This window comes from Selaginella moellendorffii, unplaced genomic scaffold, assembly GCF_000143415.4.
Source record: "Selaginella moellendorffii unplaced genomic scaffold, v1.0 SELMOscaffold_49, whole genome shotgun sequence".
Classification (NCBI taxonomy): domain Eukaryota; kingdom Viridiplantae; phylum Streptophyta; class Lycopodiopsida; order Selaginellales; family Selaginellaceae; genus Selaginella; species Selaginella moellendorffii.
This window is the reverse complement of record NW_003314310.1, coordinates 478093-500430: the sequence shown is the minus strand read 5'-3', so window position 1 is coordinate 500430 and position 22338 is coordinate 478093. Positions and strand designations below refer to the sequence as shown.

The 22338-nt window shown below is 45.9% G+C and overlaps 3 protein-coding genes across 3 annotated transcripts; 1 reads left to right on the top strand and 2 right to left on the bottom strand.

Annotated features, from left to right (window-relative positions):
- Window positions 1-874: 874 nt before the first annotated feature.
- On the top strand, window positions 875-1489 carry LOC112350391 (putative pentatricopeptide repeat-containing protein At1g69350, mitochondrial). The gene has a single exon (XM_024686518.1). It carries the CDS (start codon window positions 875-877, stop codon window positions 1487-1489), a length of 615 nt encoding a protein of 204 aa, XP_024542286.1.
- A 1047-nt stretch (window positions 1490-2536) lies between these two features.
- On the bottom strand, window positions 2537-3061 carry LOC9647782 (pentatricopeptide repeat-containing protein At5g39710). The gene has a single exon (XM_024686517.1). It carries the CDS (start codon window positions 3059-3061, stop codon window positions 2537-2539), a length of 525 nt encoding a protein of 174 aa, XP_024542285.1.
- A 12547-nt stretch (window positions 3062-15608) lies between these two features.
- Window positions 15609-16259, bottom strand: LOC112350390 (putative pentatricopeptide repeat-containing protein At3g11460, mitochondrial). The gene has a single exon (XM_024686516.1). The coding sequence runs from the start codon at window positions 16257-16259 to the stop codon at window positions 15609-15611; it is 651 nt and encodes a 216-aa protein (XP_024542284.1).
- Window positions 16260-22338: the final 6079 nt, after the last annotated feature.

Here is a 22338-nt window from a genome sequence, read left to right as displayed (position 1 = left end):
ATCCATCCAAGATGTGCTCTCACAGCTGCTATTGCCATTGGCGGCATCCGCTCCAGCTCGCTCGCCGACAGCTGTCGCGTCCATGATCACATCCTCGCCACACCAGAGCGTCCACCTCAGTAATCTCCTCATCCAGATGTCCAGGAAATGTGGTGGCACCAGCAGCCTCGCGGCCGTGCGTGCAGTCTTCGATCAGATGCCCAAGAAAGATGTGGTGTCTTGGAGCTGCATCATCGCGGCCTACGTGCAGTCGGGGCATTGCCGCGAGGCGATCAATCTCCTCCAGCGCATGGATGTGGAACCACTAAATGGTGATCGTGAGCACACTCGCTGCGTGCTCCGGTGCCAAGGATCTCGCGCTGGACATGGCCATCCACGCGAGAATTCTCTCCCCGGATCTCCGCAAGAGTGTGTTCGTCGGCACAGCGCTTCTCAACATGTATGCCAAGTGTGGAGCGATCGAGCGGGCCAGGGCGGTGTTTGATCAGATACCGCACAAGGATGTAATGTCGTGGACTGCGATGATCACCGCATTTGCCCAGATTGGGGATTGCCGCCAGGCGCTCGAGACGCTCAAGGGGATGATCCAAGCTCGCGTCCAGCCCAATCCGGTGACCTTCGTCGTGGCAATCACTGCGTGCTCCAGCAGGGAATTTCTCAATCAGGGCAGGAAGATCCACGCCGCCATGATCAACCTGAGCCTCCACGGAGACATCACGATCCAGAATGCGCTCGTTTCGATGTACGCGAAGGGTGGCAGCACGGAGGAAGCACTTGTGGTGTTCCAGAGGATGGAAGATCACAACAGGGTCTCGTGGAACAGCATGATCGCGGCCACACACAGTCTTGCACGGCGATGGGCCTCTTCCAGGGCATGAACTTGGAAGGGATCAAGCCCGACGACGTGAGCTTTCTGGGAGTTCTAAGTGCCTGCTCGAGCCCTGGGTGCTTGCGATCGTGCAAGCGGATCCACTCGCAGCTGGAGCTCGCCGCGGTGCACTCACCTCCAGATTTGAGCTTGGAGAACTCGCTTGTCACTGCCTACGCCAAGTGTGGAGATCTAGAGGCCACCGAGAGGATTTTTCAGAGAATCCCAGGCAAGAACGTTGTGTCCTGGACGGCCATGCTCACTGCTTACACCTTTCACGGCAATGGATCCAAAGCTCTCGAGCTCTACGACAAGATGGTCGGGCAGTCGATCAACGTAATCTACACCGGATCACTGGTCGGGGACGTCGGCCTCGCGAGAAAGCTCCACGCTCGCGTTGCTTCCTCCAACTTCATGCTCAAGATCCAGATCCAGAATGCGCTCATCAACATGTACGCGCAGTGCGGCAGCCTGGAGGAGGCAAGGTGGGTGTTTGATGGGATTGAGAAGAAGAACTTGGTGTCATGGAACGCGATGATGGGATCTTATATGCAGCACGGATACAACGAGGAAGCAATTGCATTGTTGCTGGGAACTCGAGGACCATGGAGTCCGGCTTGAGGTGCTCGGTCTCTGCGAGCTCGGACTCTAGTTTGTACACAAAGAGTGTGAAGAGCTCGGACTCCACTAACACCTCGGCCTCCACCATCTCGGACTCCATTCTAAAGCCCGATTGCATCATGGCCGTCATTCTCCTGTGTGCCCATGCCAGCATGGGCAAGCTCGCCGAGGGGCGGCGCATCCACGCTGAGCTATGTGCCGTGAATCCGGAGATTCTTGGGCAATGCGCTGGTTAGCATGTATGCGCGCTGCGGCAGCATGGGAGACGCCACCGCCGCCTTCCACCGCATGAGAGCCTGCGACACAGTGACATGGAGTTCCCTAGTGGCGGGATACGCCCACCACAGCCATGCCGAATATGCCATCCTCCTCTACTGTGACATGCACCTCGAGGGCATCCAGCGTCACCTACGTCAGCATCCTCAACTCGTGCAGCCATGCCCAGGCGCGGCATTTCTTCGTGTCCATGGTTGAGGACCACTGCCTGGCAGCATGGCCCAACCACTGGAAGTGCATGGTGGACGTGCTGGGGCAGGTGGGGTTTGTCGGGCGGGCGGAGGACGTGGTGAGGAATATGCCGTTCCAGTGGTGGCGTGGAACACGCTGCTGGGGTGCTGCAATGTGCACGGGGACGTGCGGGCTGTGGCAGCATGGAACGCGGTGGGGATTAGCCCGGGTTTTGCGGGGTCAACGGTGCTGCTGTCCAATATGTATCCAGAGATTGAGTGCATAGATTTAAACGTCAGTTTAGGGTTTATCTATTTCCAGAATCTGGTCAACGTGACTAGAGAATGCACAAAAGTTCAACCTGAACAGTGGTATCAGTCAATTTTCTACAATTTGCAGCCCTGTTGGATTCTTGTTGGGATTTTTCTTTTGTTGCAGCTTTTGTTTGCCACATACCATGAATGCCAGAAGCATGGTTTTAAAGAAATTCTTCCAGTGGACACAACCAGTGAGTCCATATTCTGGAAAAAGCTGGAAGAGACCACACAAAATAGTATTCAAAGTTAATCACATGGATTGTAATGAAAAACAAGTAAAAACTTATCTTGAAACAAGCGCCTCCTTTTTTTCTAAATCGTCATTGCAAGCATTTACAAAGCTTTGGAACGTTGGAGAAATCCCGGGACTTTTTTCCTCAAGCTGGATCACCGTGTCCAATCCTTCCACCCATCCATTTCTTCTGTAAGCCTTGGCGATCTCTTCCGCCACCAGTGGCGATGCCAGACTCATCTCCCTGGCTAGCATCGCCCCCACACAGCGCTGGAGCTCGTCGAGACGATCCAGCCACGGGTATCCAACGAGCAATGCGTTGTAGCTCTCCTTGCTAAGTTCCTCCTCCTCCTCCACCATTTCCCTGTGTGTCTTGTCGAAATCCTCCGGCATTCCCATCTTCGAGTAGCCGCAGAGGAGAGTGTTGTAAGTCATGGCATCGGGACGGAAGCTCGAGCACTTGCTGTCGCCCAGGAGATTTGCAAGGCCTGGCGCATCCCCCAACCTCGCAAACATGGCGATGAGGATGTAGTACGTGACTGCGTTTGGCGAGCACCCCTTACGGAAGGCTTTCATCTGTTCGAGGATGGAGAGTGCGGTTTAAGCGTCACCTTTCTTGGCGTAGGCGAGGATGAGAGCGTTGCAGCACTTCGTCGATTGCTTGAGCCCCTTGCCTTTGGAACCAGATGCGTGCTAGCCTCAGGCTCCGAACGACTCCGGCATAAGAGATCATCCTCGCGTAAAGTGGCTCAGTTAGCATTTAAAGTTATTGTAAAAGCTGATAAAACTGATGCATCTGCTTATGTTATGATGCAAGATATTTATGAAACATTAAGTATGTTCAAAGAAAAGCAAGGGACAGAACGTGAAAGGAAAGAACAAAAGGCATTGAAAAAACAAGGAGTAAGTTTCTGGAGTGATGATAATGGCAAAGTACATGAATTTTGGCCAGATTTGAGATGTGGAAATAAGGAAAATAAGTTGACAGAGTATGGAGGTTGTATGCACAGCAAACTAAAATCTCTAAAGTATGCTTTTGGGCATACTAAACCTGAGAAAGTAATTCTTATCATAAAATTTATTAGAATGTGTATCAATTGCCATGATGCAACTAGAGATCTTTCTCAGCCATAATCACAGTCAACAGTTGTCACTTTTTCCAGAATGGTAAGTGTTCATGTGAGTGATATGTAACACCTAAATAGTTTATATTATATAATAATACAGAGTTTACAGGACGTGCTGTTCAAAGTGGGAGGTATCAATACACAGCCAGTACTCAACTGCAAATATAAAGAAATTTGAACATGCATTTAAAAAGTAATAACACTATCAGATATCAAAACATAGTAAAGCACACTTGTGTAGCAATCAGAGTCAAACATTTCAAAGAAGCAGCTAGTCAGACCATGCTATCATTGTTACACTACTTACAATTGTTCATTCAAGAAGGAAGAAGAAGAGTTGCTTGGGCATGAGATAAATACTTTAAAAGCAGCTTCTACTCAGGAAATGGATGCAACTTGCATTGTTTGAAAAGAAAAACTCAGAGACTTGTTGCTAGCTGGAAATATATTGATGTTGGCAGATCTGTGATGTTGTTTGTTGTGCTGTATTCTGGGTTTAGCTAACCCTAAACCCTAAACCCTAAACGGTTAAGCACGGGGGATTGAGAGACTGCTTCGATATTGTTGTTCAAAGGATGCAAAGCACAACTTCCAGCCAAATGATACTTGTGAGCTTCCAGTAGGTACTTAGTCAAGTGGCTTTATTTTCACTTACAAATCATGGGGATAGTTTTTGATAATGAGCTTAGATCAGGGTTTGGAACAAATAGCCATGGCTCTGGTTGGAAATCCTGTCAAAGTTTATCAATACAAGATATTTGGATATGCTTTTTATACTTGAATCTTCTGCTTTCTTTAAATTTTGAATTTTCATATTATTTAGAACTAAAGATAATATATTTCTTGGTTTTTGGTGATAACTTTATAAATATGTATAGACTGTCTATATTATGTAACAGAGATGAGAATACAGTATATATAGAGTTTATGCAGGAACTATCTTAAAAAACTATATTTGTTGTTTTTACAAATTAATCTTCTTTACTGGAAACTTTTATTTAAGTTTCAAAATATCATAGTTATGGTAGATATGTTTATCTTGGTTCTTAGTCTCTGAGTCTCTGAGCAAATAACCAAGAAATCCTAAACTTTTGGTGTAATCATGTTGGTATTGCACCTATCCTTGATGTGTTGCCATTTCCAGCTTCCATGGGACATGATTACACAGTTTGTCCTATTCTCAGTATTTTGCCATCTCCCGCTGATATAAAGTGTAATTGTGACATTGATTGGCGAGTTTTGGATGATGCAATCCAATTTTTGGAGAATGTTTAAGGATCAAGTTTATAGGAAGATAATGTGTACAAGCTCAAATGGATTCCAGAGTGTGATAATGAACTTGATTATTATGGAGATAGCTTTGGAGATGAAGTGGAGATTTCACGGGGTAGGTGTCAATCTTTTAATCTGCCATTTGATCATTTCTCTTTCCCTTCTCCTTTTTTCTAACCTTTTTTTTTTTTTCTTGGCATGAGCCACCTTCTTATATTCTTAGTATTTCTTCCTCATCTACATCTTCTCCTAGCATGTCAATAATTTGTAACTCTCATGATTCTTATTCTCAGTCCAGTGTTAAGTTGAGTGTTTTCTATCTTCCTTATACTATTTGGATGTTGAGTGTGTCCATGAAGTTGAAAATCTTGCTTTTTTTTTGTTGATAGAGTCTTTGATCAGTTTTAGTGTTGAGTATTCCCCTGTTCCAAAGGTTGAGTCACTTTTACCAGAGTTTTGGGTTGAAAGCATGCCCCCACTTGTGAATGATGCTAAAAGCTTTTGTAAGTGATTAATTTTTCCATTCGACTTTAATCACTTAACCACACCTCCGACCATTTAGAGGAGTCTCATTCACAACATCCATAAGTCTAATTCAGGACTTAGGGCTTACTAGCCCCAAGAATGGCATCCATACCACTCAACCTTTGCACTTAGTCCAAGTGCTCCACATGTCTAATCCCATGACCGACACCCCAAGGTACCACCACTATACCAGCCTATTACGCTAAGGCCATGCCCATTCACCTTGGTCACACCAATGGTCCAACACCACCTGCATCGCAATCCCGTCTCTCAAAGACTTGGCCATCCGTCCATGAGTAACTATCTTAGATCCACTCCTTAGCATCTTTAAGATGCCCACATACATAGGGAATACCCTTCCCCAATATCCCTTTTACAGTCCCCACCAAATCCCTTTTCTGTCCATGGTGGTGTTCGCCAACACCACCACTAGGACAAAGCCCACAAGCCCGACCATTAAGTCCCATTGTCCTTTGGGACTTCCTCACCATATGAACGTATCCTTGGTCACTACACCAAAGGATCACTTCTCTTCTTTTCCATAGTTTGGGACTTTAATACAACATTTTAGAACACCGTGGCCCTACGCAAGCCTCATAGGTACTCTCCCCACCTTCTGTCTTTGAGTGCTTTAACCATGGGCTTAGAGTGAGGTTCCGTTGAGCCACACTAGGTATCCAAGTAGGTAGTGCCACCCATGCTTGGACTAAGAGCATCAACCATTAAATCTCTCGAGGGAATTATAGCCGGCTCTTGAACACTTCACCAAACTACCCCACTTATCAGTCTGTATTCACTCTAGCCTTGAACTTCCTAATAGTTATCTCATCACCCAACAGCTGGTATGGCCAAACTGGGCCAAACTAGCCTTTTCTAGCCAAATTGGCTCCACTGGGGTCCAACCCCCACACTATCCCTACTATACTTTTGGAACCCCTACACCCCCCCCGGGGGACGAATACTTTGGGCTTTCACCCAACAGCCTGTATTAGTATTCGGACTCGGACTCAGACTTGGTCTCGGTTCTATCTCGGATTCCATCTTGGGTCCATCTCAGACTCCATCTTGGACTCCACATCTCAGACTCTATCTCAAGTCCATCTCAGACTCCACTCAGACTCCATCTCAGGTCCATCTCGGACTCCATTTTAGGTCCATCTCAAACTCCACTCAGACTCCATCTCAGGTCCATCTCGGACTCCATTTCAGGTCCATCTCAGACTCCATCTCGGGTCCATCTTGGACTCCATCTTGGATTCCATCTCGGACCCCATCTTGGACTCCATCTCGGGTCCATCTCAGACTCCACCTTGGACTCCATCTCAGGTTCATCTCGGACTCCATGTGGAGTTCAAGATGGACCCGAGATAGAGTCTGAGATGGAGTCCATGATAGATCTGAGATGGATCCGAGATGGAGTCTAAGATGGAGTCCGAGATGGAATCCAAGATGGAGTTTGAGAATCTCGGATCCATCTTAGACTCCATCTCGGACTCCATCTCGGGTTCATCTTAGGTCCATCTCATGTCCCTTTTCTAGAGACTCATTTATTGCTTGTTTTGACCTTTTTCCTCAAGCCCTTCTTTGGGGAGTTCTACTCCCACTCTCGACTTTTCAAGTCAAAGCTTTTAGTCCAAATGTGTTGCACTCGTTTGGTTTCCGCTTCGGCCACTACTACATGGCACCCTTTTGGCTCCACTTTTGGGACTTTGGGATTAATGTCTCACAACTCCACCACCCATAGACAAAGTTTGATGTCCTTATTGAATGGTAAACCATTTTATAAAGTAACACAACCATGTATTACCCCTTCCATCCTTGGCACCTAGCCAATATTCGTTAATGGTTTGACATTGAAGGCTTACCATACCTTCTCCATCCTCTAAGAAGCATAATCTCTATAATGTAAAGACTTGATTGACCATTTGTGGTGGTTTTCTCCCTTTTGTTGGTTTAGTTTTTGTTAAACCCTTTAAAGACACCTTCTCTATCTCAATCCCACTATTCATTCTTGAGTAGTCTCAACTTCTATCGATATAACCATTCCACTTTAGAATCTTTAATCTTGACTTCTCAAAGTCAATTTCCTAAGTGTCTCTAACACCTTTTATTGTATATATTGTGCAAACTCCACTTCCCCATCCTAACTTGAGGGCACCATCATCCTTTTTTCTATTTCGTACCACCTTTAAGCACTAAATTCCAACTATCGTAAGTTGTGCTAGAGCTATCCACGGCCCTATCATTTGGCTACTTTGCTGCTCCCTCCCTTAGAGCTTTCACCTTTGCCAAATTAAAACATTTAAGAATCCATCCTTGGAAACACACTTCCTTTTCCACAATGCATTAGCATTTGTTTCTTGCCTAACTTTGCGATTTGGATTTCTTCTAATGAATTTCATGGCCCACATTTGGCCACTAGTCTTTTACTCATATCTATTGATTGTTGTACCAAATAACATAGGATCACTACCTCCATTTTTAAGATATTCTTTTGGTTCCATGGCAAAGATTGTACTTTGCCAAGTTCAGAGGGTGCTCACCCTTAGTTGGTCTTTTTAGCATTTTCTGCTATGGGCTTCGTCCATAACCCAACTTTGTAACCCTCCCATGGGTCTTTCCTAGAGACTATTTTCTTGAACTCAATATATCTTGTATCTGCACAATTGATTTCCTTTTAAGTGGATCACCTTGATCAAGCCACACCATTACCAATAGTTTAAATCAATACTTTGAACTAAGAATCTTATTCTTTGACCTAAACAAAGACCTTTGTCCTTGTTTAACCAGAAGATCATCTAGTGATCTCATCTTGACACCTTAACAGGTCTACCAATAAAAATTATTTCTCAAGAAAATTCTCAATTTTACTTGCTCTTTTTCACACTGAGCTTTGGCTCCAAACACTTGCGCATTGCCGTGTTCTTAACCCATCCAAACATTCTATGTGCATACGTCTTCTGAACTTGTTCTAGTTTCCTCATGTCTGCAGTAGAATCCAGAGAGATGTCGACCAGGTCTTTCACATTGTCCTTGGATGAGAATGCATCCAAACCTGGAGTGCAAAAGATAACATCAAGTGATTGAAAATGAAACAGCACAAACATACCTTCAATGACCACAATGTGTTGGAGATGATCATCTGAAGCAAAATACCGTTCCCATGACTTGAATACCGGGTGTGATCTATCCCCATCATAGCCTTTTGTCCATTCCTGAAGGCCTTTGCATTCCGGATCAGCGTCATGGAGAGCCATTGCCATGGAATGATTTGCAGGCTTCTTCTTCAGCAATGCCTCTGTGACAAGTTTCCTAGTTCTGTAACGAACACTGCTGGAAGGCACATACATTCAAAACCAGACTGGCATATGGCACCTTCAACCCAGTCCAACCTTGAGGCCCTGCACTGCTACTGAACATCTGAGAAAACTCCGGAGAGCATTTAGCACATGCTAAATCAACATCATGTTTCTCTCTGTGTTTCACCTGCACCAAAATGAGTGTCATCGTCTCCAGGCTAAACGTGTCACCAAAGAACCCAACGATGACGATGTCTATGCCCCATTCATTTTCACGGCAAATGATTCCTACGCCAGCCTTTCCAAATTCAAGCAAATCTTTTGCGGTGAGCTCCTGCAGTTGGAAGTCGGTTTTCCTGAATAGCAAGCAAAAAAACTTGGCTTCACCCATGTTTCTGTGGATTTCTTCTTTACCACTTCCATCTATAGAGCCACCTGCTTGTTTTGTTTCCCCTTCACCTTCAGCATTGTGCGTACTTCCACCTGGAGCTTTCGAGGCCGTCAGCGTTGGAGATGGCAACTTCACATCAGGTGGCGGCGTCTTTACTTTGACCTGCGCTTTTTCTCCTGGAGCTTTGGACAGGGACGCTGAAGCCACCTGAGGCTGACCCCGAATTTTTTTGTTTACTTTAACCCTGCTTCCCCTACGCTTCAAAGCCCAGGCCGGAGGTGGTGGCATGTTTACTTCGACCTGCACTTCTCCTCCACCACCTGGAGCTTTGGGGGTCGGAGATGCTGAATTCTGCTCACCTTCTCTAATAAGATCGGACAGTGACTTCCCACTTAAGCCACGGCAAAGCTCGTCAAAAGTAAAGCACTTCCATGAATCTCTGTCTAGACTGTCCACTGCAAGAAGTAGCAGCACCCGTGCAACCAACTCGCCCCTGTAACCTCGATCAACCCATCCACGCTTCATCCCAGTTACAAGTGCCTCCAAGCACTCCTTCCACCCTGTCCCAACCTTCCCTTGTGCACGCAAAACCCGTGCTGCAGCCGCTGCAACCAGTGGCTCCGTAGCCCAATGCGTCCAAACAAGAGTCTGGTCATCAGAAATGGACATCACGCTAAGTAGGTGACTTGCAACCATATCAGTGATAATTGTGGCATGCGGATTGATGTCGATGCATACTCTGCAGCCCAGTGTAGCCAGACAAGCCTCATGTGATAAACCTCCTCTTTCAAGCATACACTTGTTGAACGAACCAGTGCCACCCAGGAGCTTATCTACAGCCAAAAGCAGCACGTCACGTGCACTTGCGGAAGCCTTCACCAATGCTTGCCACAGTGGCCGACCATAGCCGCAAAGACGACCCAGATCTTCAACTTGAGCAAGCAGAAGGCCACCTGTTTGTTCGTCCGATGGCAAGTCTGCCAAGAAAAAGCAATACGCTGGATGTGCAACTAGCTTTCCCGCCGCAGCCACTCGATCGCTACTAAACCCTAAACCGGATGCCTTATTGGGCGGCACAAAATTGTTTAGCCTCCCGTTTGTGTCGGTGAACATCACCGACACACTTCCATCTTCAGGCAACACCCTGGAAGCCCTCCTTGCAGGAACAAATGCAGCAACAGTTGTCAGATCAGCATGCAAAGTAAACCATCGGGCTTCGTCCATGACAAACAGGACCTTCAGTTTTCCTTTGGCAGGAGCTGGAACATTTGACAGTAGACCTTCAAGCGTGTTGTACTTCTTAAACACCTTACTTTCCCAGATGCCCCACATATTGGTTTTCTCGCCAGGCTTCTCTTTCAGGTCGACGTCAAGGCGATTAGCAAACTCCTCCCGGGCTGCGTTTCCTATCTCCATCTTCGCCTGTACCACGTCCCAAAAGTTCTTCCCAACCATGAGATCGTTCAAGAACTTCTTGGCATCCATGGGGTCCTCCCCGGAAGTCAGATGCAGAAGAGCCTCGATGCATGACACAAAGTAGTCAATGCAGAAGAGCATGAACCTGCTCTGCGACAACGTAGAACCCGAGCTGAGCAATTTGACGGCGTTTGTGTAGAAGAAGTCCGCAAAGGCAGACCTTGGAGGGTATGCGGTGCCAGATGAAGCGAATGAGCAGTAGATGACGAACACACCTAAATTCGCAAGCTCGCAGGTAGTCCTCGACTTTCCCCAGCCACTCGACTGAACTAACGTGACAACAGGTGCTATCATGGCTTTCTTCGTCTTCCACATGTCTCCTGTTTCTTCCAGCTTCTCACGCAACGACTCCACGTTGTCTAATCCCCCAACTCTTTGGTACTCCTGCGCAAATGCTGATTCGGCAATACCCTCCACTCTTTTCCAGTATTCAGGTGGCGGCTGGAGGATTTCAGAGAGCTCGCGTTCCAGTTTCGACACATCATCCTGGAGTTGACTCGCCCGCACTTTCTCTGAGGCTATCTGCTCCTTTAGTTCGGCATCCTCCCCGGCTTCCCACAATTTGATTCCAAGGCGTGAAATTTCCTTACGTGCCAGCTGCAGACGACGTTTCACATGAACAATCTCACCTGTTTTAAGTCGCTTTATCTTCTCCTCATCCGGCTCTCGCTTTCTAGATGAAGAGGCGTCCATAGCTTTCTCGCCGCCGTAAAAACCCTAACATTAGGTCTTTGGAAACAATCGTCACCGTTCAACCAACGACAGCCGTCAGATCAATAGATTATTAGGGCTTTCTCTGGAAATTTTAGGGTTCGTGGTGAAAGCTTAGAGCTTATACTTATAAATATTATGGAGTTAAAGTTCTATCCAAATATGTATATAAAAATATGTATAGAAGCTTAAAAAATGAATGAAAAAAATATTTTAAATAAAAATTACATAAATGTTGCGGCTATATAGATAGTCGAACTCTTTCATGTTGTGATTGATCAAGGAAGTGTATATGTTTTTCTAGTGTATGAGAGATGTGTGTATGTTGTAAACCCTGGGGTGTTTGTTGGTCATCAAATTCTTGTTCTCAACAACGCTGGAAAATCCATGCACACCAGCCCCCTTGGCTCAAGAATATATCAAAAATTTCTGATTCAAATAGGTTGGAAGACACAAGTACATGTGCATTCACAATCCTCAGGCTCCTATAACGAACCCAGACAGAAAATGCAACTACAAGAATTATATTGAGATATGCTGTGATTCTCTGATCATCCAAACTAAATTGTGTATGTTTTCCAGGTGCTTCGACGGGGGACGAGTGTGGCATTTACCTTGGAAGGAGTTTTGACATTGCCCATTTATAACATTGTGCTTATAAAAGGTGCTTGATAATTAGTTCCACAAACAAAAAGCTATCAAGTGTAAATGGGTTTTAAGGTTAAAACTAATGCTAACAGTTCTTTTGATAATGATTGCATATTTTTATTATTGTGGAAGCCCAAAGTATCATAGAAGGTAATTTATTTAGATACATTAATATATCTAAAATAACTGCATTATCTTCTATTGCGTTTATCTTTTTTTACATATATATATATATATATATATATATATATATATATATATATATATATATAATTTAATCATTATTTATAATAGTATTATGTAATTTTTAAATATATTATTGATTATTAGCTTCATTTTTTAAAAAAGAATTCATATCCATGACCAAAACTATAGATGATATAACCTTCTACTAATTTTTTCAATGACAAAAAGGCTACACTACATTAACTAAATCCATTACACACCAAAATTTAGACTAGTTCTAAAATTGATAGCAAACTTAAAATCAAAATTTTAAAAATTATAAATTCTAACCAAGATAAACATATCTACCATAACTCTGATATTTTGAAACTTAAATAAATGTTTCCAGTAAAGAAGATTAATTTGTGAAAACAACAAATATAGTTTTTTAAGATAGTTACTGTATAAACTCTATATATACATCTCTGCTATATACTATAGACAGTCTATACATATTTATAAAGTTATCTAGCAAAGACGGTTATTGACGAGATTGGACGGCTTTCCTCGCAGCAGCGGCACACCAAAAACCAAGAAATATATTATCTTTAGTTCTAAATAATATGAAAATTCAAAATTTAAAGAAAGCAGAAGATTCAAGTATAAAAAGCATATCCAAATATCTTGAGACAAAACAAACAAATTCTTCGCCATTAAAAATGCATGATGACATACAACATATGCAGGCTAGTTGATAGCACTCACAAGAGCTATTGATAAACTTTGACAGGATTTCCAACTATTTGTTCCAAACCCTGATCTAAGCTCTCATTATCAAAAACTATCCCCATGATTTGTAAGTGAAAAGAAAGCCACTTGACTAAGTATCTGCTGGAAGCCCTCACAAGTATCATTTGGCTGGTAGTTGTACTTTGCATCCTTTGAACAACAATATCGAAGCATCAATCCGCTTAACCGTTTAGGGTTTAGGGCTAGCTAGACGTTCTCACAGCTCTTCCAGAAGGCAATGGTCGTCTCCACAAGAATACAGCACAACAAACAACATCACAAATCTGCCAACATCAATCCAGCTAGCGGCAAGTCTCTGCATGTTCCTTTTTAAACATTGCAAGTTGCATCCATTTCCTGAGTAGAAGTTCTACAATGTTTCAAAGCTCCTTTTCAAGTATTTATCTCATACCCAAGCAACTCTTCTTCCTTCTTCAATGAATAATTGCAAGCAGTGCTACAGAACGGAGCTGCTTCATCATAACAATGATAGCATGGTCTGACTAGCTGCTTCTTTGGAATGTTTGACTCTGATTGCTACACAAGTGTGCTTTACTATGTTCTGATATCTGATAGTGTTATTACTTTTTAAATGCATGTTCAAATTTCTTTATATTTGGAGTTGAGTACTGGCTGTGTATTGATACCTCCCACTTTGAACAGCACGTCCTGTAAACTCTGTATTATTATATAATTTAAACTATTTAGGTGTTACCATTCTGGAAGAAGTGACAATTGTTGACTGTGATTATGCCTTTCCTTTGCTGAGAAAGATCTCTTCATGGCAATTGATACACATTCTAGTGAATTTTATGATAAGAATTACTTTCTCAGGTTTAGTACGCCCAAAAGCATACTTTAGATATTTTAATTTGCTGTGCATACAACCTCCATACTCTGTCAACTTATTTTCCTTATTTCCACATCTCAAATCTGGCCAAAATTCATGTACTTTGCCATTATCATCACTCCAGAAACTTACTCCTTGTTTTTTCAATGCCTTTTGTTCTTTCCTTTCACGTTCTGTCCCTTGCTTTTCTATGAACATACTTAATGTTTCGTAAATATCTTGCATCATTGCATCAGTTTTATCAGCTTTTACAATAACTTTAAATGCTAACTGAGCCACTTTAAAATTCTCAGAATTTGTGCATTCCCTACAGCCTGATAATACTGCCCTCCAAGCCGAAAACATTTTTTCAATATTTTTGAATGACATGTGATAAATAAACCATTTTGCTTCTTCCATGTGATTATTTTGAGCTAACATATTTGCGGGTCGAGAATGCTTCGTCCATGGGGGCGCGTGAGGCGATCTTGGACAAGAAGAGCTACGTGAGAGATTTCGAGAGCTTCTTACAACACTCTCCTCTGCGGCTACTCGAAGATGGGAATGCCAGAGGATTTCGACAAGACACATGGGGAAATGGAGGAGGAGGAGGAGGAACTTAGCAAGGAGAGCTACAACGCGTTGCTCGTTGGATACTCGTGGCTGGATCGTCTCGACGAGCTCCAGTGGGGGCGATGCTAGCCAGGGAGATGAGTTTGGCATCGCCGGTGGTGGTGGAAGATATCGCCAAGGCTTACAGAAGAAATCGATGGGTGGAAGGATTGGACACGGTGATCCAGCTCGAGGAAAAAAGTCCCGGGATTTCTCCAACGTTCCAAAGCTTTGTAAATGCTTGCAATGACGATTTAGAAAAATAGGAGGCACTTGTTTCAAGATAAGTTTTTACTTTTTTTTCACTACAATCCATGTGATTAACTTTGACTACTATTTTGTGTGGTCTCTTCCAGCTTTTTCCAGAATATGGACGCACTGGTTGTGTCCACTGGAAGCATTTCTTTAAAACCATGCTCCTGGCATTCATGGTATGTGGCAAACAAGAGCTGCAACAAAAGAAAAATCCCAACAAGAATCCAACAGGGGCTGCAAATTGTAGAAAATTGACTGATATCACTGTCCAGGTTGAACTTTTGTGCATTCTCTAGTAATAAGAACGCTGACCAGATAATGTTGACAATTTTGAGCGTTACATATTGGACAGCAGCACCGTTGACCACGGAAAACCCGGGCTAATCCCCACCGCGTTCCACGCTGCCACAGCCCCCCACCGCACGTCCCTGTGCACCTTGCAGCCCAGCAGCGTGTTCCACGCCACCTGGAACGGCATATTCCTCACCACGTCCTCCGCCCGCCCGACAAACCCCGTCTGCCCCAGCACGTCCACCATGCACTTCGAAGAAATGCATGGCTGCACGAGTTGAGGACGCTGACGTAGGTGACACTGTCGGGCTGGATGCCCTCGAGGTGCATGTCACAGTAGAGGAGGATGACATATTCGGCAAGGCTGTGGTGGGCGTATCCCGCCACCAGGGAACTCCAGTCACCGTGTGGCAGGCTCTCATGAGGTGGAAGGCGACGACGGCATCTCCCATGCTGCCGCAGCGCGCATACATGCTAACCAGCGCATTGCCAGGGTGACGTTGGTCGTGGCCCGCGAGAATCTCCGGATTCGCGGCGCATGGCTCAGCGTGGATGCGCCGCCCCTCGGCGAGCTTGCCCAGGCTGGCGTGGGCACACAGGAGAATGACGGCCATGATGCAATCGGGCTTTAGAATGGAGTCCGAGATGGTGGAGGCCGAGGTGTTAGTGGAGTCCGAGCTCTTCACACTCTTTGTGTACAAACTAGAGTCCGAGCTCGCAGAGACCGAGCACCTCAAGCCGGACTCCATGGTCCTCGAGTTCCCAGCAACAATGCAATTGCTTCCTCAACGTATCCATGCTGCACATAAGATCCCATCATCGCGTTCCATGACACCAAGTTCTTCTTCTCAATCCCATCGAACACCCACCTTGCCTCCTCCAGGCTGCCGCACTGTGCGTACATGTTGATGAACGCATTCTGGATCTGGATCTTGAGCACGAAGCTGGAGGAAGCAACGCGAGCATGGAGCTTTCTCGCGAGGCCGACGTCCCCGACCAGTGATCCGGTGTACGTTGAGCAGCACCACGCTGTCCGGCTGGATCGACTGCCCGACCATCTTGTCGTAGAGCTCGAGAGCTTTGGATCCATTGCCGTGAAATGTGTAGCAGTGAGCATGGCCGTCCAGGACACAACGTTCTTGCCTGGGATTCTCTGAAAAATCCTCTCGGTGGCCTCTAGATCTCCACACTTGGCGTAGGCAGTGACAAGCGAGTTCTCCAAGCTCAAATCTGGAGGAGAGTGCACCGCGGCGAGCTCCAGCTGCGAGTGGATCCGCTTGCACGATCGCAAGCACCCAGGGCTCGTGCAGGCACTTAGAGCTCCCAGAAAGCTCACGTCGTCGGGCTTGATCCCTTCCAAGTTCATGCCATGGAAGAGGCCCATCGCCGTGCAAGACTGTGTGTGGCCGCGATCATGCTGTCACATCCTCGCCACAGGCCACTTCCTCCAGAGCGCCTCAGTAATCTCCTCATCCAGATGTACAGGAAATGTGGTGGCACCAGCAGCCTCGCGGCCATGCCTGCAGTCTTCGATCAGATGCCCAAGAAAGATGTGGTGTCTTGGAGCTGCATCATCGCGGCCTACGTGCAGTCGGGTTATTGCCGCGAGGCGATCAATCTCCTCCAGCGCATGGATGTGGAACCACTAAATGGTGATCGTGAGCACACTGGCTGCGTGTGCCAAGGATTTCGCGCTGGGCATGGTCATCCACGCGAGAATTCTCTCCCCGGATCTCCGCAAGAGTGTGTTCGTCGGCACAGCGCTTCTCAACATGTATGCCAAGTGTGGAGCGATCGAGCAGGCCAGGGCGGTGTTTGATCAGATACCGCACAAGGATGTAGTGTCGTGGACTGCGATGATCACCGCATTGGCCCAGATTGGGGATTGCCGCCAGGCACTGGAGACGCTCAAGGGGATGATCCAAGCTCGCGTCCAGCCCAATCCGGTGACCTTCGTCGTGGCAATCACTGCGTGCTCCAGCAGGGAATTTCTAGGAAGATCCACGCCGCCATGATCAACCTGGGCCTCCATGGAGACATCACAATCCAGAATGTGCTCGTTTCGATGTACGCGAAGGGTGGCAGCACGGAGGAAGCACTTGCGGTGTTCCAGAGGATGGAAGATCACAACAGGGCCTCGTGGACGCGACAGCCGTCGGCGAGCGAGCTGGAGATGCCACAGCAGCGGAGGAGGGATGCGTAGAGGGCCGCTGATGGCAATAGCAGCTGTGAGAGCACACTACATAATCAAAGACCTCTGGCTAAAGCATGGATTGAATCTCTAGTTTATTATACTCTTATTATACACCATCCTCCCCTTTTCTTGGATGGATTGGAGCACATTCTTTGCTCATCAAACAATGATATAGAAATAATAATTTAATTTTATTAGAAAATATTATTTAAAATAATGTCTATTATTATGAGTGTTCAGGATATTGGAATAGATATATTAATTAGGGTTTAGACTGTAACAAATTCTCAAGGTGACACAAGAATTATGAAACATTTTAGGGATATTCTCCACAGGTTCAAAGGAGTAAGAGGTTCAGCCATTAATCTGGCTTGGAAATGCATTTAGTGTCAAGGATGGCACAAATGAATGCAAGTCTGGTAAGACATGGCAAGAGCTAAAGTTGGCATGCTAGTTTGGGAGGCAATAGGCCACGAGTGTTGGGATATCTAGAGAATGACAAGAGTGTAAGCACTTTGGGAAGCACATAATTACTATCATTTTGACAGACAATAAGTGAGGATATATGTAATAGTGGCCTTATGATGGAGACTCACTCTTGCAGTGGTGTGCCTCCATTATGCCATCTTGAAAGAATAAGCAAAACTTAATCGACTAGAGTGGTGGAGGAACAAATAGCTTCTGTGTTTTGGGAGAGTGGACAATAATAAGATTTGCTGGTAGTGACATCTTTCTACCTTTGTTTTACATTTGGCTTGAGGTGGAGATTTGGATATCAACATAATCTAAAAGAAATGACCATGACTACTTCTATTTTAGGACTTGAGATGTAAGACAATCACATAGAGTAGCTTGTTAAAAGGGTGGCACATCTAGTTTTTGCATTAGTCCCATTGGGATATGGGTGTAGTGCATATAGTTTTTACCTTTTATCTTATGGTGATTTACCATAGGATAATCACGAAGCAAAACCTAAACCTTTTATGTGCTACATGTCACATGTTATGTGCCACATGCCATGTGTCCAAAAATAGCAGAGTGGAACCCAAATTTCAGGGCCTTAGGCCACTAAATGAAGGAATAGAACCAAACTCCTAAGCATGGAGCCAAGGAGCAACGAAACTAGAGCATAGAGCAACTCTCGAACATACAACCCAAAAAGAAAAAAGACAGGAGCATGAAGTGACTTGGAATAGTCTTAGAGCATTTAGCATTCTAATGCTAGAACCAACATGCAAAACGGAGATAAATGGAGTCTAGCACTATTTCAATATACTAGTGGCCTAACGCGAGGATATGGGTACTCCACCAATTAGTATGGTATGGACCTTGGACTTAGACCCAAGCTAGATATAGAATAAGGATAGATATGTAAACAAGAGTTAAATTATACCTCAAGTTCGTCAGCTATGCCCAACATACCCACTATCCCTACTATATATTTGGAACCACCCCACCCCCCACACCCACCCCCTAAGGAATGCATACTTTGGGCTTTCACCCTTAGCCATCCTTAGTACCAAGAGTTAGTCTTAGTGATTAATTAAAAAATTATTATATATAGAATGGTGCTAAATTGCAAATTTGGACATGGGACTAATATCATTGTGTTCAAAACAATCTCTACATTCTATATATATATGCAAAATTAGCAAATCTAGACACTTTCCATAAATAGTAATTAAGACCAAATGGAACTAACACAAGGTGTATGATATCAAAGGTATTTAGCAAACATGGTAAGGTATTATTTAGTGAATATATGAAGGACCAAACTCAATATCACAGGGTTTTGTATACTAACAAGTGTAAACCAATGACATAAGTGTAAAGAACCAGCTGTAAGCTCCTGAATTTGGACTTCCCGGGAGGTCACCCAACCCAATACTATTCAAACCTAAGGATGCTTAACCCCAAGTATCCCAAGACCCTTAACCGATTGGAAAAGGGGGTGCACTTTTATTCATGGGCCCTTTCCCTCTATATTTGAACCCCATGGACCGTCTCTCGAGTCATTCCCTTTGGTTGCTTACAATCCACCATGCTTCCCTGCAAGTTCACGCCCTCGTGAACGGAAGATGAGAGCTGCAGCTCTCCCGAGAGCCTCGCTCTCTTGACACCCTACCCCTCGGATCGAGCCCAACGGGAGCAAATTGGACCAGCCAAATGTCAATCAACATGTGGTGTGATTCCCCTAGCCAACCAACAGAGTCGAACCTAACCTCCATCTGATACCAAATGTAAGCTCCTGAATTTGGACTTCCCGGAAGGTCACCCAACCCAATACTATTCAAACCCAAAGATGCTTAACCCCAAGTATCCCAAGACCCTTAACCGATTGGAAAAGGAGGTGCACTCTTATTCATGGGCCCTTTCCCTCTATATTTAAACCCCATGGACTGTCTCTCGAGTCGTTCCCTTTGGTTGCTTACACTAGCTCCCCGAGGTGTCAAAGGCTAAAGGATCCTGAAAGCACGACCAAAATGATAAAGAGTTTATCGGATGGGACCGAGTCTGAGATCGAGTCCAAGACCGACTCTGAGACCGAGTTTGAGACAGAGTCTAGGATCGAGTCCAAGGCCGACTCTGAGATCGAGATCGAGACCAAGTTCAAAACCAAATTTGAGACAGAGTCCGAGACCGAGTGTAGTGCACGTGGTTTTTACCCTTTATCCTATGGTGATTTACCATAGGATAACACCACAAAGCGGAACCTAAACCCTCTTTGTGCCATGTGTCACATGCCACGTGTCCAAAGGAATACGGTGTGGAACCCTCGGTTCAAGGCCTTGGGCCACTGAACAAAAGAACAGTGCCAAACTCCCAAGCATGGAGCCAGGGAGTGACAGAACCGAACCACGGAGCAACTCCCGAGCATACAGCCCAAGGAGCAAAGGGACAGAAGCCCGGAGCGACTTGGAATAGTCTTGGAGCAACTAACATCCCAATGTCAAGACCAACACACAAAACATAGCCAAATGGAGTCTGGTGTTGATTCAGCATACCGGTGGCTTAACGTGAGGATATAGGTACTCCACCAGCTAGCATGGAATGGAACTTGGGCTTAGACCCAAGCCACACGGGACACGGGACAAACACCATTGTGTTCAGAATAATCTCTACATTTTGTAAATATGCCAAATGAGCAAATCTGGACACTTTCCATAAATAGCATTTGGGACCGAAATAAGTCTAACACAAAGGGCATGATAGCAAGGGTGTTTGGCAGACATGGTAAGCTATCATCTAGCGATATTGAGGGACCAATCTCAATATCGCGAGGGTTCTTGATACTAGCAAGTGCAAGCCATTGACTCAAGTGTAAGCCACAAATTTTTCTTTTCCAATTTGCCAGCTTACCTCGTCTATCCGTCCAACATTGCCTTGGCTTTTGCTAAGTTCCCTTGCCAAGGTTCTCGCCTATAGTACCAGCTCCTACTTGGTTTCAGCTACTCACTGCACAAGCAACGGGGTGTTAGCCATCCTTCCACGGATTCCCAAATCACTCCCAATCCCCCTCCCCGGGTTAAACTAGACTTAAGGTTCGGCTACACTCCCTGCAAGCCCAAGCAGCCAAGCACACCAAGCTTTTAGGTTCCTAACTTCCCTTGGTACCACAAGACTTGATCATGGGACCCTTTAAATCCCAAGTCTTGAGTGCAACACTTGCTTCGGGACGCCGGGGCGAAACACCGTGGCCTAGCGGCCCGGTATGGGTACCTCTACCCCCCCACTTCCATCCCGAATGACGGCCCAAGCCCCTAGGAAGGGCGAGGACCAATGAGCCGCATGGTACTCAAGTGGGGCACCACTCCACATGAGCCGGGAGCACCGCAATCGGTTTCCCTTTCGGGAGTGGGAGCTACTCTTGAGCACTTCCTTGGATGGCCCCTCCGACACCAGCCAAGTCCATGCTCACTCCCACCCAAGGCCTCTCAGTCCCAGTCTCAACCTCAAGTCGGTTTGGAAGCCCCACTGGAGAGTCCCTTCAAAACTGGTTCCTAGACCTCACTATCCCTACTATACTTTTGGAACCCCTTGCAGCCCCTCCCCCCCCCCTGGGAGACGCACGCTTTGGGCTTTCACCCCTTGACCCGTATTAGTATTTGGACTTAGTCTCTGGCTCGATCTCGGACCCGATTTCGGATCCGACTTCGGATTCGGTCTCGGACTCGATCTCGGACTCGATCTCGGACCCGATCTCGGACCCGACCTCGGACTCGGTCTCGGACCCGATTTCGGATCTCAGACTCCGTCTCAAACTCGGTCTCGAACTCGGACTCGAACTCGGTCCCCGAGTCGGTCTCGGACTCGATTCCGGACGCTATCTCGAACTCGGTCCTAGAGTCGGTCTTGGACTCGATCTTCGACTTGGTCCCATCCGATGAACTCTTTGTCATTTTGGTCATGCTTTCGGGGTTCCTTTAGCCTACGACACCTTGGCAAGTTGGTTCCTTACAACTCCACCACCCATAGAAGAAGTTCGATGCCCACATCGAACGTCTCGTTTTATCCTACGACTTGTTGACCATGTCTCCGGAGGCATCCCCCCACTTAGCAGTGTGCCTAAGTTAGCCTCCCCGGCCAAGAGCCCATGACAACGGAATATAGGTGTCCCTATACTCCTCACCTCACCACGCCCTAGTATGGGGTCGGGACTTGAACCCAGCCTTGCTTTACTAGGGGGTTGGGACTCGAACCCAACCTCCGTAGAATACGTTTACGGATTCGACATCCCCATAGGGAGTCGGGCGTAGCTCCCTACGCCTGGTCGACCTAGCTAACCCATGCTAATTAGCTTACCTTCGGCGCGCCTTCGGGTCCCAACATATGCCATTGCTCAACTTCTCAAATTGATACTTTTAATTAAACTTTGCATAAGTACATAGAGTTCTGCCATGCAGAAATTCCTCCACTAGATCCCGCGTGTTCGCTAGGTTCTCCTCCGGTTCCCATGTTGCTTCGCAGTGTGGAAATCCTTTCCACTTCACATGGAACTCTCTCACCTCGCGTCCTTGTCACTTGCTCCTGCGCGCATTGAGGATGGCCTCGACTTCGTATTCCTCCTCCCCTTGGATAACCTCAGGTAAAGGTCTTACTTGGTCCTTGCGAAGCGGATCTTGAAAATACGGCTTGAGTAAGTTCACGTGGAAGACGGGATGCATCTTCCCCATCTCTCGAGGAAGTCGGAGACGGTAAGCCACTTTACCGATTCGAGCCTCAATCTCGTAAGGCCCCGCGAACCTGCTTAAGGAACTCAAGATCAATT